Source organism: Ochotona curzoniae, unplaced genomic scaffold (assembly GCF_017591425.1).
Source record: "Ochotona curzoniae isolate NIBS_2020 unplaced genomic scaffold, NIBS_Ocur_1.0 contig_3520, whole genome shotgun sequence".
Taxonomy (NCBI): Eukaryota; Metazoa; Chordata; class Mammalia; order Lagomorpha; family Ochotonidae; genus Ochotona; species Ochotona curzoniae.
In genome coordinates, this window is record NW_024465894.1 from 9,773,521 (window position 1) to 9,790,960 (window position 17,440).

The window sequence follows — 17,440 nt, forward strand, 5'->3', positions numbered from 1 at the left end:
GGAGCTTCTCAAACGAAATCCACAAATGGATCCTGCTGGATCCATTGTCTGCCACATCAGTAATATGACTTGAAGCCTTACACATGTGAGCCTTCGTTTTGGTAGCAAGATTAAAACCCCTAAGTGGCAAAAAGATGCATTATTCTAGCATAGGATTAACCTTCAACAAAAAAATGTCCAACAGCCAATGATGTCTAAAAAAGGTCCTAACCCTCTATATTTATTAGGTACACGCTAAAAACAACTGTACAGGGGTCCCTTTTACGGTTGCTGCCTGTGACTCTCTCATCCCATACGTGTGCTGACTCATGTCCTGCTAACGGCCTGGAGAAGCAGCTGAAGATGGCCCAAACACTTGGGTCCCTGCCAGCCATGGAGACCCAGATGAAACTCTTGGCTCCAGCCTGGCCCTGGTCATTGCATCTTCTCGGGCAGTGAACTAACAGATGGAAGACCTGTCAAAATGACCTCCAAATAAAATGAATGAATGAATGAATGAAAAACAAACTACACAGCACAGGCTAGGATCAAGCATTAGCTGGTCTAATGTTCTTAAAACATAGGAAGATATAGGGCCTGTGTTGGGACATAAGTCTTCTGCAATGTACTACTGCCCCAGTTCCATTTCTGATACAACTCCCAGCTAATGCACTGAAAAAGCAAATGTCCCAACCATCCTTGCGAGTTCAGGACAGAGTTCCAGGCTATTGGTTTTGCAGTCATTTGGGGAGGAAACCAGCAGATGGAAAATCTTTGTCTTTCCCTTCTCTAACTCTTTGAAATACAAATATATTAAGATTTAACTATATATATGTACACACCCTCCACAAACATGTTAGAATAAATACCAAGGATTCTTGGGCCAGGCACAGTAGCCTAGTGACTAAAAGTCCTTGCCTTGCACACAATGAGATCCCATGTGGGTGCCGGTTCTAATCCCAGCAACCCCGGCTTCCTGCCTATGGCCTGGGAAAGCAGTTGAGGACAGCTCAAAGCCTTGGGACCCTGCACCCGCCTGGGGGACCTGGAAGAGGCTCTGGGTTCCTAGCTTCAGATTGGCTCAGCTCTGGCCGCTGCGCTCACTTGGGGAGTCAATCATCGGACGGAAGATCTTCCTCTCTGTCTCTCTTACTCTCTGTAAACCTTTCAATAAAAATAAATAAAATAAAATAAAATAAACCAAGCATTTATTATTTGTTTCAACAAAAATCATTCATCCACAACAAAGATACGAGATCTTTGATGAGCTGATGGCTTGTTAACTTCTTTGTTAGAACCTGCCTGATGTATCGCAGAAATACTAATGAATTTAAGTTCTTTAGTTCCTTAAATCCATAAAAATAAAACCTCTGTTTCAAATGCTCAGAGGGAAATTAACAGCAGGGCTATATACCCAGCCCAAATCTGATGAGGGTAGAAAGGTAAATAACAATACATACTTCTCAGAAAAATTCCCATAAAAGTAAAGCTGGGGGAGGGGAGGGGAAGCTTAAAAATAAATAAAACTGAATACATACAAAAAAGAAACTAAGGGGCCAGCACTGTGACACACTAGGCGAAAATGCGTCTAGTGATGCCCGCATCCCATACAGCCCCTCAGCATCAGTTCACGTTCCTGCTATACCAACTCTCACCTTCTTCCCTTCAAACGGCCTGGGAGGGGCAGCAGAAGGCGGCCCAAGCATCTGCACCTCCCTGGGACAGCTGACCCAGAGAAGCTCCAGCCTGGCCCAGCCCCAGCAATCACAGCCATCTGCAGAGCGAATCCGCGGGAGAGACTGACTGATCTGTTTCTCCTGTTAACACTCAAATACACACCACAAAAAAGCCTAAGTTCCTATCTGCCTGGAAATTTCTTTATTTACTAAAATTTAGAAACCTAAGTGACAAACACATCGATACTAAATGTATACTTTGACATGGGCAATTTGGTGACATTATAATCTATACATACCTTAGAGACATACTCAAATATTAACATCGTTTCTCTCTGGTTTCAAAAATGTATTCTGTATCATATATACCATAGAAGTGGTTGACAGTGTTTATTTCCTTTAAATCACTTCTGCAAGCTATTAGTTGTTTTAAGATTACATGTTCTCTTTAGCTCTCCTCTCTGTAAATCTACCTTGCCAATAAAAATAATCTGGGCCTGGTGCAGTAGTCTAATAACTAAAGTCCTCACCTTGCATGCACTGGGATCTGTAATGGGCACAGATTCTAATCCTGGCTGCTCTACTTCCCATCCAGCTCCCTGCTTGTGGCCTGGTAAAGCAGTAGAGGATGACCCAAAGCCTTGGGATCCTGCACCCACATGGGAGACCTGGAACAAGTTCCTGGTTCCTGGCTTTGGATCGGCTCAGCTCTGGTCGTTTTGGTTACTTTGGGAATAAATCAGCAGAACAAAGATCTTTCTCTCAGTCTCTCCTCTCTGTAAATCTAATTTTCCAATAAAAATTAAATAAATCTTAAAAAAAAACTTATTGAAAAAACAAGTTTTAGAAAAAAAAAGGGGGGGGGGGCTGACAAAGGCAGCTCTACTAGCTAATCCTCCCTTACAAGCGCCAGGACCTCATGTGACCACCAGTTTGTGTCCTGGCTGTTCTTCCCAGCCAGCTCCAAGCTTATGGTCCAGGAAAACAGTAAGGATGGCCGAAAGCCTTAGGCTACTGCACCCACGTGGGAGAACCAGAAGAAGCTCCTGGTTCCTGGTTGGTTTTGGATTGGCTCAGCACCAGTTATTTCAGCAATTTTGGAAGTGAACCAGTGGATGACAGATCTTTCTCTGTCTTTTCTTCTATCTATACATATGCCTTTCCAGTAAAAATAAATTTCTAAAAAAAAAAAGAGAGAGAGAGAGAGAGAGAAAGAGAGAGCAAGACCACATGTTCAAGTCCATTAATATCTAAAGATGTCCTTCCATCGCTTTTTTCCCTCTAATCAGGCCCTGGCCACCCTGCTACCTTCCGCCCATCTCAACCCACCCCCTTCCATGGGTGCCCGGGGCCCTGTATCAACACAGTGCACATTTCCAGCACCCAGATAGGCAGGTCATGGGGAGGGAGGGTGTGGCTGATTGGCAAAATGATAATTATTCCAAGCCTAAGGACTATATCTTATTATTTCCTACTTCAGCTGCTGTCCTGGAGCCATGGGTATGGAAAGCTGTTTCCCAAACTACAGATTTACAAGGCAAGGAAACAGACTTATTCCCAAAAGCTACCACTGTAAGTTTGAACACAATCTAGTGAGTGTTCTTTAAATACAATACATGATTCACTTCATAAAAGCCACTTTGGAACGTCTCCTACCCTATACTTTATCTTCAGCTATTTCAACTTTTTACCAAGATGTTCCTTACTATGCAAAACTAATGGCTGAAAAATAACACACGTATAATCAGATCTAAACCATAAGACACAGAAAATTCACTGATGACTGAATGGCCTAGGATTTGCTGGTCTTTCAACAGGTTTTAAAAAGATTTCTGGGTCCCACATCAAGCACTCATTTCAAGCATTTCATAGCCTTAATCAAAACAATTACAACTGAATCCTTTCTTCCAAATGAGTCTAGAACTTTACTGATGCTCAGTATAATTTCATACTTGAAGGATACAAAACACTTCCAGGAAAACTCTGGATTTGAAAACCAGCTTGACTTGTGCACGAAAAGTATGACAGAAGTCATTAAGGATCTATAATGTACACACGCATTTATGCCCAACAAGTATGAAATAGCAAATTTTCAGTACAATCTGAAATCTCCTAAAATGACAAACATCCAGAAAATATAATCACTTCCTAAGCCATTAGTAGCTGAGAAAGTTTTGTTAACATACTTAGATCCAAAAGACAGTCATTTTTACACTGTACCACTCCACATTGAGAACAAATTTTTAAAAATCTCACAGATTAACACAGCAATATAAACTTTAAGACATGTTGGTAACGAATCCCTGGCATGCATATAACTTGGTATTAATTCACTGTGATCCAAAACAAATTAGATTATCTCGGTTAAACTCCGACAGTTCCTCATTTTTAAACTGACCGCAAGGAAAGAAAACTCATTTCCCTTTTTCCTTCTGCTGGATAAAGCTGAGATTTGAGGGCTAACCTAGGTTTTTAATTTCCTTTTTATTCTTTTTCCCAAGGAAAAGTAGTTGGTGAGGTTGGCAGTATTATCTAGCTTCCACATTTCAAACCGTGGGGTACTTATCATTCCCTATTTTATTAGAAATATTAGAGCCTAAAACTTGGGAGAGCTGATCTGCTAACAACCTAAAAGATATGTTAAAAATTAGTAACTAAGGGCCCGGCGCGGTGGCGCAAGTGGTTAAGTCCTCGCCTTGCACGCCCGGGATCCCATATGGGCGCCGGTTCTAATCCCGGCAGCCCCGCTTCCCTTCCAGCTCCCTGCCTGTGGCCTGGGAAGGCAGTTGAGGACGGCCCAAAGCTTTGGGAACCTGCACCCGCGTGGGAGACCCGGAAGAGGCTCCTGGCTTCGGATCGGCATAGTATCGACCCGTTGCGGCTCACTTGGGGAGTGAATCATCGGTTGGAAGATCTTCCTCTCTGTATCTCCTCTCTGTATATCCGCCTTTCCAATAAAAAAAATAATAAAAATAAATCTTAAAAAAAAAAAAAAAAAAAAATTAGTAACTAAAACTAAAACGTAGATTGATAAGCAACGTTGCTTCATGTTAAAATGGAATATGAAGATCCTAGTAGCTCAGGAAACACAACACAGGAGTGCAATGTTTAAGGTATTTCCAGACTGCGTCTGAGGATTTCATTTCATGTGCTACAAGCTTTCAGCTTTTAAAATGTGATGCAAGTGTTCAGATAAGCATATTATCAGCCTTTTCATCATCCATCCCAACCCATACCAAACAGTGTAAAAGTACACCTATCCAGTAACAGCAGAAATAACATATTTAACTGCTCTCACACAATGCAGTAAGCTAATTAGAATCAACACAAATGTTACACACTGATGCAGTCAAGTATTTAACCCAAGGGGAGGAGAGGAAACAACATCCTAGCTCCACAGAAAAGCAAAAACTTGAAACAGTAAAAGAATCACTAGCAGGGCGACCTGCTATTATTGGCCATGTGGCTAGCAAAGCAGCTCATACAGCAATATAATGACTCAGCCCCCCTGTAGTTAGTGCTACCAACACTTGGGCAAGAGAGAGGCTGCGGCCTACGCTCCTAGGCTTCCTAGCACACTGTCATTATTTCAAATATAAGTATCTTTCACAAATGAAAGATCTTCCCCGCTGAATGTGAATTAAAATTTTAAGTATTGCAATTAAGAAGTTATAGAATTCAGTCACAAAGATTTTACATCCTTTGTGATAGTAGGAGCCTAGACAGCTAAAACAGTGTTTTTTTTCTCTTAAGAAGCAGGTTTTGATTAAGAGCGAATCGCAAACTACCAAATCTTCCCCCATATCTCCTCACTCAGCTCTTTAAACATTACAAAGCCTCAACTTACTCTTTTGTGAAATAGAAATAATAGGGCCCGAAGCAGTACCCTAGCCTTGCACACATTGGGATTCCAGGCACTGCTTCTAAACCTGGCAGCCCCGCTTCCCATCCAGCTCCCTGCTTGTGGCTTGGGAAAGCAGTGAGGACAGGCGAAAACCTTAGGACCCTGCACCCACATGGGAAATCCAGGAGAAGCTCCTGGCTCCTGGCTTCGGATCAGCTGTAGAGGTCTCTTGGAGAATGAATCAATGGATGCAAGATCTTTCTCTGTATATCTGACTTTCCAATAAAAATAAATCTTAAAAAAAAAAAACTACCAATTTGATGGTCCATGGAAAGAGCCAAGACTCATGCCTGGCACTGAGCATGAATTCAAAACACTTGTTATTATTCCTAGAAAATTAGGATAAAACATAGTTTCACCTTACTATCTACAAAAACAGCAGTAAAGATCAGTAACCTATCCTTGCTCACATCATTCAGTCACCAGTTCTTTTGTACAAATTGTATGACATTACCTTTCTTTAAAGATAAAGGGCTAAATTTTGTTTTACACCTTAAACATAGATACAAGGTCTATTAAATGTATAGTCTTAAAAATCCAAAGAACACTTCTTCTGTATTAAGATCTGACCTTCCTCCAGAAGTCAAAAAGGCTACTTGCAACCTGCCACATTCCAAAGAAACTTAACTCTGCTTTGTTGAGCTGCAGGGGCACCATCTCCTCCATTTTTCCAAGCCCAACAGGCTGGCTAAATGTTCTTAGGAAACAAACTCTCCAACTCAACAACTCTCAGCACCTAGCCTTGCACAACACCTTGTTCTTAAGTCACCTCCTCTGAGCAACCTCCCCGCCTCAGACAACATCCAGACCCCTCTGTGCCTTAAGTGTTGGGGGTGCATAGGTGCTCCAGCATCTACCTTAGAATTAACCTAGTACTCTCCAATAGACCAACTGAGGTGCTGTGTACTGTGCACAGTGCTTGTCTCGCACTAACAGGTGCTCAGAAGATGCTGGATTTTAGCCAGGTTTTCTCCCAAGCATCACCTCTTGCTGGAGGTCCCACTCCCAAATCTGAACATAAGGCTGCCTTCAGCACAGCAAGCTAACGCAAAATACTACTGATTACAACATCAGAAAACCTACTCATCAGCTTCTCCTACTGAAGAAATTCCCAGAACCCAAGTTCAACTGAACAGGATTATGTGCCATCGGAATCAGTGGGAATTCCCACCACCCTACAGAAAGGGGCTTCTCCTTCAACGGAATTAATGGAAAGTCTACGTGGGTAAGTTTTTTATTGGAGAAAGCTTCACAAGTAACAAGTGTAGATACTAAAATGCTTTGGTCTGGCTAAAAGGGTTCAAAAACATTCAAAAGTGGGACAAGCAAGCTAATTCTCCATTCCCAAAAAACAGTGGTTTCTGAAAAAGAATGAGCAGGAAGCAGGGGTGGGTGCTGGTCCTCTTTGTTTCAATAAACAAAATTCTTCTCCCCTTCCACCAGAGCCAGAAAAGCCAATGCACCAGATACAGATGAGATACTCAACAATCTTTCCTTCAACGAACACACTAAACTGTGGGGTTTTTGCTTATAAAAAAAAAGAAAGAAAGAAAAGCACAACATTGTCTTCGAAACCCAAGTCTCAGTAAGAAATTCTAGTTAATGAATTTCAATTTTTTAAAGACCAATACACTTACAACGGGTGACAGTGAACTAGCAAACTTTCTGAAGGAAGATACTACTTACTACCTTCCCAAAGAACACACTTCACAAAAAACAACCTCGAAATGCGGAGAATTCCATTAACAGCGGCTTTAATTTTTAAAAGCCATAATCTGTATCACAGGCATCTAACTGCCTTTACAAAAAAAAAAAAAAAAATTCAACAGTTGCTTAAGGGCATCCATTCTGGACAGAGAAAAGGAAACGAACAACAAGAAGAACGAGAATAACTCCCAAAATAAAAAGTTCTATTTGGGAAAAAATTGTAACAATTCCTTCCCCCGATCTTCCCTCTCCGGTGAGAGCTGTGATTTACATGCCATTGCTCGACCGAAAGCTCTCCCTGGGTAGAGCTCCAGAAAAGAGCCGAGAGAGGGAGAAAGGCACAGAAAGGAAAGAGAAAAAGAAAATGGCGCAGAGACTAAGTCCCGACCGTCGACAAGGCGACTTTCCCGGGAGGAATCCAGGCCCGGAAAAGGCGCCCCGAGCCCGGCGGTGGGCGCCGCGGGATCTCCGTGACCCCCTCTAAGGGGGGTGGCGATCTGGGGGGGCTGGGGTCCCCGGAAAGGGGGTCTAGAGGCGGCCCGATGGGAACAATGGGGCCGGTGAGCGAGGAGCCGGGACTTAGTCTCTGGGACGCCATGTCTGTCCTCTGCCCGGCTCCGGCCGGCCGCGGGGGAGGCGGCCGAGGACTTGGGGGGGCTCAGGGGCCGGGGAGGGGGCGGCACACTCACCATTCAATCGGAAATCCGCTTCGATCTAGAGAAAGAAAAAGCACAGGATGAGAAACAAGGGGCAAACGAGCCCCCGCGGGCGGGCGGGCGGGCGAGCGAGGTCGGGGCCCTATCCCACCCTGCGCCCCCCGGGAGGAGTAGGGTCCTCGGGAAGGGCTTCCAAGGGCAGCCGCCGCCGCCACCACCACCACCATCACCCCCAAATTCTAACTTGGCGGTTTTCGCCCGGTGGGGAGGGGGGGCTGACGGAGCCCGTCTCTTCAGGCGGACGGCTTCCTCGTGGGGGGACACTCCGGCCTGTCACGGCGGCCGGACCCGCCGGGGCCTGTGCCCCGGAGTCGCCGGGACTGTGCCAGGGCGGAGTCCGGGAGACGCGGGGAGCCGGCCGGGCCGTACCTGCGAATCGTTGTGGAGATGGTCCCCGCTCATGTCGGCCGAAGCGGCGAGGCGGCGCTGAGGGGAGACGCGGACCGTCGGGCCGGCCTGTGCGGAAGGATGGGACTCGCGGTGGCTCGCTGAGGCGAGGGGAAGCTGCGGCGGCGGCGGGCCACAGATTCCTAGAACGGCTGAGGCGGCGACAGCGGCGGCGACGCTGACAGACTGCCCGGCGGGCGGCGAGAACAGACCCCAGCAGTTGTGTAACAGCCTAAGTTCGCATTTCCGCTCACTGCGCCTGCGCAGCCGCTTTTAAACAGGACGTCGGCGACGTCAGAGCTCGAGGAAGCAGGCCGCGGGTGGCGGCCCGCCCCCTCACGGTTCCAAAGGCGGATCGCTTTTTGCATATCAAGCCCCGCCCCCGAGCCCGAGCGCGCGCGCGCGCGCCGCTGTGATTTGCATAAGGAGCCGACTCCTCCCCTAAGGAGCAATCTGCAATTCCTTTACCCGGCGCCTTTTCGGGAAACCCGGAGTCTCTGTGATACGCAGCGCGCAGGCGCAGCCCGAACGCCGCCTCCGGACCCGGGTTAACCGGCAGAGCCACGTGGTGGGCCTTTAAAGGCCGCGGCGGGACCCGGGCAGGCCGCTGGGGCCGCATCTCTCCGCGTCCCTGAGGAAGCAGGGAGCTGCAAAGGGACCGTGGAGGCCTGGGCCCCAGGTCGCTCAGCCGCAGCGCCGCCTCGGTTGCCCACCCAACCCTGAGGCTGCTTGGGGGAGCACAGAGCCCCTTCCTCACGGCCCGCCCAACTTCACAGCTTAATTATTGCACTTCTTGGGCTAAGGCAGGGTTCCGCCTGGCAGCCCTGGTTCACGAGGGGCCGAATGTAACCAACGCAGCGTAGGATTTAGGCGAGGGGCAGGACACAGAGACCCGGGCGGAGAATCTGAAACAATTGACTTGCTTGAGCTTGTTTTGCCCAGGATGTTCCAGGAAAGCGTATCTTGCAACATTGTATTGAGAGAGAGCCAGACCACCGCAAACAAAAGACAGCCAGTATGAGTCAGATTTGTTGAAAAAAACAATGTGTGGCGAAGGTGGATGTGGAGAAGTACGTTCCGGCTACCCCTCCTCCACGGGCAGGACTCCTCACCCCACTGGCTGTAAAAGCCCCCGAAGGCACTCTTCCTCCCAGTGTTTTCCTTGTCCCGAATAAGCCCAGCTTGAGGCTGATAGGGACGCGCCAGGCTAACGGGACTCCTTGTGTCCCTAACCTTCATTCCGGCCACAAATGTTTACTGAGCATCTGTTGGGAGGCAGGGGAATGTGGTGAGGGCCGGCGATGACGCAAGGACCCAAAGGGAACCCGAACTCCTGATAAATGTGATCTACCCGCAGCTGTATCCCTGGCACGCTGTGAAGGCGAAGAAGGACGCGGCACGGAGCTACCTTTGATAACTTTTCTGTCGCTGGCTTTGACGTTGCACAGTAGCCCCTCTGGTGGCCTGCTTTACGAAAGCCAAGCTGTTAGGTGACCTACACCCTTCCTGACTTCTACCCTTGGGTGCTTCACAGCCTTCTCCAGAGCTGAACTCATCACCCAGTTCAGATCGCAACCTCACATCATGCTCTCCCTCACTGCTCATGGGTCCAGCAGGGTGTATCTCTCTCTCAGGGGACATCTGTGTATGCTCCTAACAGGGGACAGTCCCCTTCCCCTCCAGGAACAGCTGCCAGGTCATCTCTAACCTGCCAATCTAACCCTTATCTCTTTTGTGAGTTTTGCAAAATGTACCACCACGTTCACTATTCTTAATATTTCAATTAATCGCCTTCTTTAGTTAGCTTCGTTCAAAGTAGTGATACGATGAAATACTCATTAAAAGTAAATACCGGGCCCGGTGCGGTGGCCTAGCAGCTAAAGTCCTCGACTTGAATGCGCCAGGATCCCATCTGGACGCCGGTTCTAATCCCAGCAGCAGTTCTGATTCCCATCCAGCTCCCTGCCTGTGGCCTGGGAAAGCAGTTGAGGACAGCCCAAAGCCTTGAGACCCTGCACCTGCGTGGGAGATCTGGAGGAGGTTCCTGGCTCCTGGCTTCAGATCGGCTCAGCTCCAGCCGTTGTGGTCACTTGGGCAGTGAATCATCGGACAGATCTTCCTTTCTGTCTCTCCTCCTCTCTGTATATCTGACTTTGCTATTAAAAAATAAAAATAAGTCTTAAAAAAATAAAAAAATAACATCTGATTAAAAAAAAAAGCTATATGTATATAAAAAGTAAATACCAGTGCACCTGGTACGGCAGCCTAGTAGCTAAAGTCCTTTTCTTGCATGTGCCAGGATCCTATATGAGCGCCAGTTCGTATCCCGACTGCCATGCTTCCCATCCAGCTCCCTGCCTGTGGCCTGGCAGAGCAGTAGAGGATGGCCCAAAGCCTTGGGACCCTGCACCCGTGTGGGAGACTCCTGGCTTCTGGTTTTGAATCAGCTCGGTTCTGGCTGTTGCAGCCACTTGGGAAGTGAACGAGTTAATGGAAGAACTCGCTCTCTCCTTATCTCTGTAAATCTGCCTTTCCAATAAAAATGAATAAATTTTTTTTGAAAAGAGTAAATACCAGTGCTCACCTATGGCCTGTAAAATTGTCCCTATTGCATCTAGCAGTCAGCACTGGGGAGGGCTACGTTCTTGTGAAGGCTTCACACTTCAGTGAGTCCTACCCAATGCGAAGCTCCCCAACCCTTCTTCCAATTGCAAATCACTGGCTGCTTATAGAATGTCTTTAAGCTTTTAACTAGTTATCACAATGTTATCCAGTTACTAATGAGATGATTAGCAATTTAATGTCAGGCTCTTCAATACGACACAAGGTCTGGGAAGGCAGGAACCTTGTCCATCTTGCTTTGCATTCAATCCTCAGTTCAGAGTAGTGCCAAATGGAAAAGTGAACAAATGGAATATCATGGTAACTGGGATCAGAGCAACTGGTGCCTGAGTTACTCTGTGTTAAATAGCTGTGTCACCTCAGAGAAGTTGTTTACCTAAGTCCCAATTTCTCATCTGGACTTTGATAATAACTGTGGGCATTTATTTCATACGCTATCAAAAAGATATAGCGCTCCTAGTAATTTGGCAAATCCTGGCTTTACACGTCAGTGTAACTTCAAACCCGTGCTGTTTCTCTGAAGCAACCTGCCAAAGCCAGTTTCACTTTCCTCTCTGCATCTTTTCCTATAGTCTTCTCACTGGCGGTGGAATCCCAGACCAGCCAGGAAGCCATCTGCTTCCAGCTGCTTGCTGCAGTTAGCAAATCTGAGAATTCACCTAAGAAATAACGGGGCTACCTACCCCAGCGCACCAGGGCCCAAGGAGGTTCTGCATTTGTTTCCAGGTCCGTCCCAGGAAGTGGCTTCTGAACAGAGACTCCAGAATGCCTTATCAAGGATGCGCTCCAGGGAGCGGACATGCCATTATCTGGAATTCTTACCAGGAGCTGGCTTCTCTGCCAGCATGAGTGACTGGTTATGAGCGCTTGGAGCATCCTATTGTCCGGATAAATCCAACAGCTTCATTGCGAGTCTATCTTTGATTTGAAGTAGAGATGCATACTGCGCTGTATCTTCCTATCTGGATATGACGGTCTCCATCACACCGTCACTACACATTCCCTTACATGAGAAGCCATGAAACAAAGTCAACAGCAGGAATGAAGTTAAAAGAAAAAATGTACAACACGTGAAGTTAAACAACATGCTACTGATAACCAACATATCGATGAAGAAATGAAAAAAATCATAAAAGATTCTTGGGTAAAATGATGCTATTGTGCGAAGGATTGGGTAAGAGAAAAGAAACTGGAAGAAATGAAAATAAAAACAAAAATATCGAAACTCATGAGTTGCAGCAAAAAAGCAGTATGGAAAGTGTTACTGATCTTACAATTTGCATGAAGGCTGCCTTATATCAGACAGAGGATATGGGATTTGTCCTTTGGGGATTGACTTATTTCACTGAACATAATGGTTTCTAGTTTGGAACATCTAATTGCGGAGTAGTATCCCGTGGAATAGCTGTACCACAGTTTCTTTATCCACTCACTCCTTTTTGGACAGGCATCTGGGTTGTTTCCATGTCTTTGCTATTGTAGATTGTGCTGCTGTAAATATAGGATCCCCTTCTCGTATGTGCTTTTCATTTCCTTTCAATATAGTCCTAGGAGCGCGATAGCTAGGTCCTATGGCAGGTTTATATGGAGTTCTCTAAGCACTGTCCATACTGATTTCCATAGTGGTTGTACTAGCCTACACTCCCACCGGCAGTGAAGAAGGGTACCTTTCTCCCCACATCCACACCAGAAAGTGTTGTTAGTAGAGTTCTGAATGTAGGCCAATGATTCCTGTGCATTCTTAATACCTCTATAGCTTTATTTGATTTTAAAGTTGTTTTCATTTTTATTGGAAAAGCAGATTCATAGAAAGAAAGAGATACAGAAACAAAGATCTTCCATCTGCTGCTTTCTTCCCCAAGTGGCTGCAATGGCCAGAGCTGAGCTGCTCTGCAGCCAGGAGCTTCTTCTGGGTCTCCCACATGGGTGCAGGGTCCCAAAGTTTTGGGCCGTTGTTCACTGCTTTCCCAGGCCATAAGCAGGAAGCTGGATGGGAAGTGGAGCAGCTAGGACACAAACTGATGCCTACATGGGATCACAGCATTTGCAAAGAGAGGATTAGCCAATTGAACCATCACGCTGGGCCCTCTGCTGTTCTGTTAGTCTCCACTCTGGTCTTGCATGTTATGGGACTTGGGTGTCTCTCCTGACATTTTGACATTTGGATACTGGGACATTCTTGGCTTTGCCAATTCTAACCACAGTGTCTTCTACCGGTTCTCCCTGTTTGTGGTACCTGGTCTAAGGATCTGCTGCCCTTTTAGGATTTAGATGTCCTCAGAAAAGAATGCATTTGGTGCTCCAGAAAGGAGATTCTGGCGGGGAATTCCAGTACAACAAATACCCTACTGGCAATGAAAGAGCTCAGCAAAGGGTGGAGATTGTGGAACAAAAAGAACAGAACTGACAGGAAAGCTGACAACCTTGAATTATGTATGAAATGATAGGAGGCCAAGCAACCAGGCTATAAGAACCCAGCCATGTAGCTCAGGGCAAGGAGGGAAATCCACTTTCATTTCCTTGATTTCTTGCCAGAAGACATACTTTCTGTGATGAGGACATTTGTTCATTAAGCCTATATTCCTTAAAGAATGAGGATATAATAACACTTATGAAGTAGTGAGGTCCAATGCTAAGCCCTGGAGGTTAAAGATATTAATAAGACTTAATCCTTGTTTTGGAGGCGTTCCTAGTCTCTTAGTGGAGCAGACATATTCCCCAACTGTTACTCTAAGGTACAAAGAATAATAGAGAAAAAGTAGCCAGACACCAGTTGCTATGGGAACTCTGGGGTGGGGGAAACACATCCAATGCACCAGTGGTAGTAGCAGAGGAAATACCAGGAAACATTTGCAATTGGTTACCATTGTTGAAAGATAAGAAAGGAGCAGGGAATAGATTCAAGAAGAAAAGCAGGGCCCGACATGATAGCCTAATGGCTAAAGTCCTCACCTTACATGTGTCAGGATCTCATATGGGTGTTAGTTCGTGTCCTGGCAGCCCCACTTCCTATCCAGCTCCCTGCTTGTGGCCTGGGAAAGCAGTCAAGGACGACTCAAAGCCCTGGGACCCTGTACCCACGTGGGAGACTTGGAAGAAGCTCCTGGCTTCAAATCGACTCAGTTCTGGCCACTGTGGCCACTGGGGAGTGAACCAACAACCAGATCTTCCTCTCTGTCTCTCCTCCTCTCCTCCTCTCTGTATATCTGATTTTGCAATTAAAAATAATTAAATCTAAAAAGAAGAAGAGGAGCAAAAAGTGCAGACAGAATTATGGACATGAATACCTTTGGTTAGGATGCAACCAATATGCCAGAGGACAAAGCTAAGAAGGTATTGGAGCTACTGGAGGGTGACTTAGAGCAGCGTTTTGGATGGGATTAAGAATATCCATGGACAGAGAAGTGGGGATAATTTGGTGAAGTTGACACTGGAGACAGAGGAACTAGCTAGGAGACTTATGGAGAACATTGCAAGAGTTTCCAAAGCATCCATATCCATGGCAGGTTATTTGGAATGACTGTGAGGATGGGAACAGGGAGAGGAAGCAAGATTTTGGCCTGTGTCCAGGGTGCACCCCAAGAAGAAGTTATGACAGCAGCTGTCTCTGACTCCTGCTCTAAGATGTGTTCTGGGCACTCTGGGATGCTCAGGTTCAGCTCCCTTCAGCCTGAGACTCACTGGATGGGCAGAAAGAGGCAGAGAGGCAGGAGCTAAGGCTCCAGAAAAAGCTGGAAAATTCCAGCCATGAGAGAAACCACCTTCCTGAACCGACTCAGCATGGCTCGCCAAGAAAATGGAACAAAAATGGCTGTCTCCTTCAATAACTGGCAGGCAATGGATTGGCCATAATTATTTTTTATTTATTTATTTACTTTAATACCAAACATCGGTATACCATGCTTCCATGGATGCCAGTCTTGGGTGCTGGCTGCGCTGCCATGACCTCAGGGACGCAGACAGAGGTCACAGCAACATCCCATGACACTCTTCAATGCGATTTAAACCTCCTTTATGCTTTAGGAACTACTCTTTAGGGCTAAACCATTTTCGCTGTAGTTGGCAAGCGTTTATGACGGTTGGAACTCTTTGGCGGAGGACGGAACACCGTGGTCATCTTTAAGATGATCCTTTCAAAGAAAATATGCTGTGTGCACTGCTCCCAGGCCCTCCCTGGTTAGGCTTTGAAAAGATCTACCTCTCTAATCCCCACCCATAAACCCCTCCAAGTCCTCTGCCTCCTCTTCTCAAGCTCTCCAGAGCCCGCTGCTCTCCTCCCTGCATGGCAATGTATCTACCTGCTCCTCTCTCTTCTCTCCTTGACCTTTTAAAAAGCCTTGCACACTAATTGGTTACTAATGTTCCAGCCTGTGCTAACTGCTTCACATACATAATCATATTTAATCCTTGCAATAGCCATTTGAAACAGGCACTACTAGTCATACTATCTTGTAGGCAAGGACAGTTAAGGCTTAGGACAAAAAGTCACAAGGCTATTAAGTGGTACAAGGCCTACAATTTGAACTCAGTCTCTGAACTGCTATCCTGCCCCACCCTTGTTACCCCCAAAGTTTTTCTTAGGTCCCTGTTGCCTTCACCCTTTGTGAAGTGATTGGGGAAAAGTGCTCTGTGCTTGTTGCCTTTTCGGCTTTATTTCTCATCCCTTAAGCACTGTTGATGAGCTTCCATTCTAACAGGGGACTTCCTAGTTCCTCAGCAAAGTAGTCCTATTCTCCACCCCTCTGTAACATAATACTCAGTAATACAGATGAGCACACTGTTTGGGGCCTTAGTACCTGACTCCAATGATACTTAATTCTCCTGGTTTTCCACTTGCCTCCCAAATGCTGTATCTAAGTCTCCTCCTCTTAGCACAATTTGCTTCCAAACGTTCCATCATCAACCTTCTTTTCTCTACCTAGGAGGAAGGCATACTGTGAAAAAAAAAAAAAATAGAAAACTGGTCTTATGACATAGCAGATAAAGCCACAGCCTGTGACAGCAGCATCCCATATTGGGCTCCGGTTCATGTGCTGGCTGCTATACAAACACAAACACACATCCAACTATGAGCTGAGTGCCATGTCTAATGCTAGGAATTCACGAAATGTGAAGTAGGAAGATGAGACTCCTCTCCTGAAAGATCTCAAATCTGCTGCATGAGACAGACAAGGGAACAAGCGCTCACTGCTAAATGCTTTGAGAATAAAGCATAGTACGTTTGTGATTGGAGCCCTTTACAGCTTCCCTTCATAATTGAGGGCCGGGTGAGATTTTTCAGAGGAATTGCCGCTTCAGTTAGTCCTGAATGTGGAAACAGAAGTTAGCAGATAAAGGTTAGAGAGATCAGAGAAGGTGAGTGAGAGAGATGAGCAGTGGAGGTAAAGAGTAGATGTTCAGAGACTTGGAAATTGGAGTATGAGTCATTGAGGGGACTACTGGTAATTCAGCATGGCTGAGGGGTAAAGAGTTAAATAAAGAGTAATTAGAAATGAGGTCAGAGGAGTAAGCAAGGTCCAAATCATGCAGGATCTCTTGAATTGGGGTAAGGAGCTTGCAAGTTAGTCTCAGAACATGGGGCAGTCACTGAGTTTTAAGCAATGTGGGGTCATAAAATGCATTTTCTGTATCCTCAATATGGAAAATAGTTTTGAGATCGTTAATATTAGAGGCTTCTTAGATTGTAGTTAAGAAGATTGTTGTCACCAGCTAAGCAAAAATGATGAATGGTCAAGTTCTTGATTAGCTTTCCAAGCCATTGGGGGGGAGCTGGATTGGAAGTAAGCAGCCGGGACTCAAACCAGTGCCCAATTGAGAGGCCTGTGGTACAGATGGAGGATTAGCTTGCTACACCACCATGTCAGCGTGGCACCAGCCATCACAGACATTTGGGGACTGGATCAGTGGATAGGAGCACTCTTTTTCTCTCCCTTTCTCTTTCCAACCCTCCCTCCTTTCAAAGTATGCAAATTCGCAAATAAATAATATGTACAGGAAAAAATATCTAGTAGGCAGTTGAAGCTCAGGAGAGGAATCAGAAATTGTCAGCATCAACGAATTACTTCAAGTGATTTGATAAGATGATGTCATTTGGGAGGACCTGGAAGGACGGCCTTATTTTAGGGATGGGTCCAAGTGACGATGTGAACAGATGGTGAAGAAGTAGAGAAAACAAGTTTGGGCAAGTAAGACGTTAGTTATAAACAAGAGCAGGAATGTACCGCAGTAACTGAGGTTCAGACCGGGATTTTATTTGTTTTGATGGACAAGGCCACGACACTCGGGACTGACAAAAGAGTCTGCTGATCTCTACATCAGGACCTTTGGGATCATTGTACTCTTCCCTTGATAAGGTGATACTGTAGTCAATGTGCCAGAAATGCTGGGTCACATAGAGTCAGGTCCCTTTGGGGGAAGCCACCTTCTTTGCCTCTAAGATCCCACAAGTT

At 46.0% G+C, this 17,440-nt stretch overlaps 1 protein-coding gene across 1 annotated transcript in view; it reads right to left on the reverse strand.

The window, feature by feature from the left end:
• The window catches only part of TOP1 (DNA topoisomerase I), a 78,912-nt gene extending 70,297 nt beyond the window's left edge, over window positions 1–8,615 (reverse strand). The window contains exons 1-2 of the mRNA XM_040981467.1: window positions 8,352–8,615; window positions 7,956–7,980 (exon numbers count right to left, since the gene is read on the reverse strand). Coding sequence (XP_040837401.1) covers window positions 7,956–7,980; window positions 8,352–8,384 — 58 coding nt within the window. The 5' untranslated portion in view covers window positions 8,385–8,615. The remainder of the gene's footprint in view (window positions 1–7,955; window positions 7,981–8,351) is intronic.
• Window positions 8,616–17,440: the final 8,825 nt, after the last annotated feature.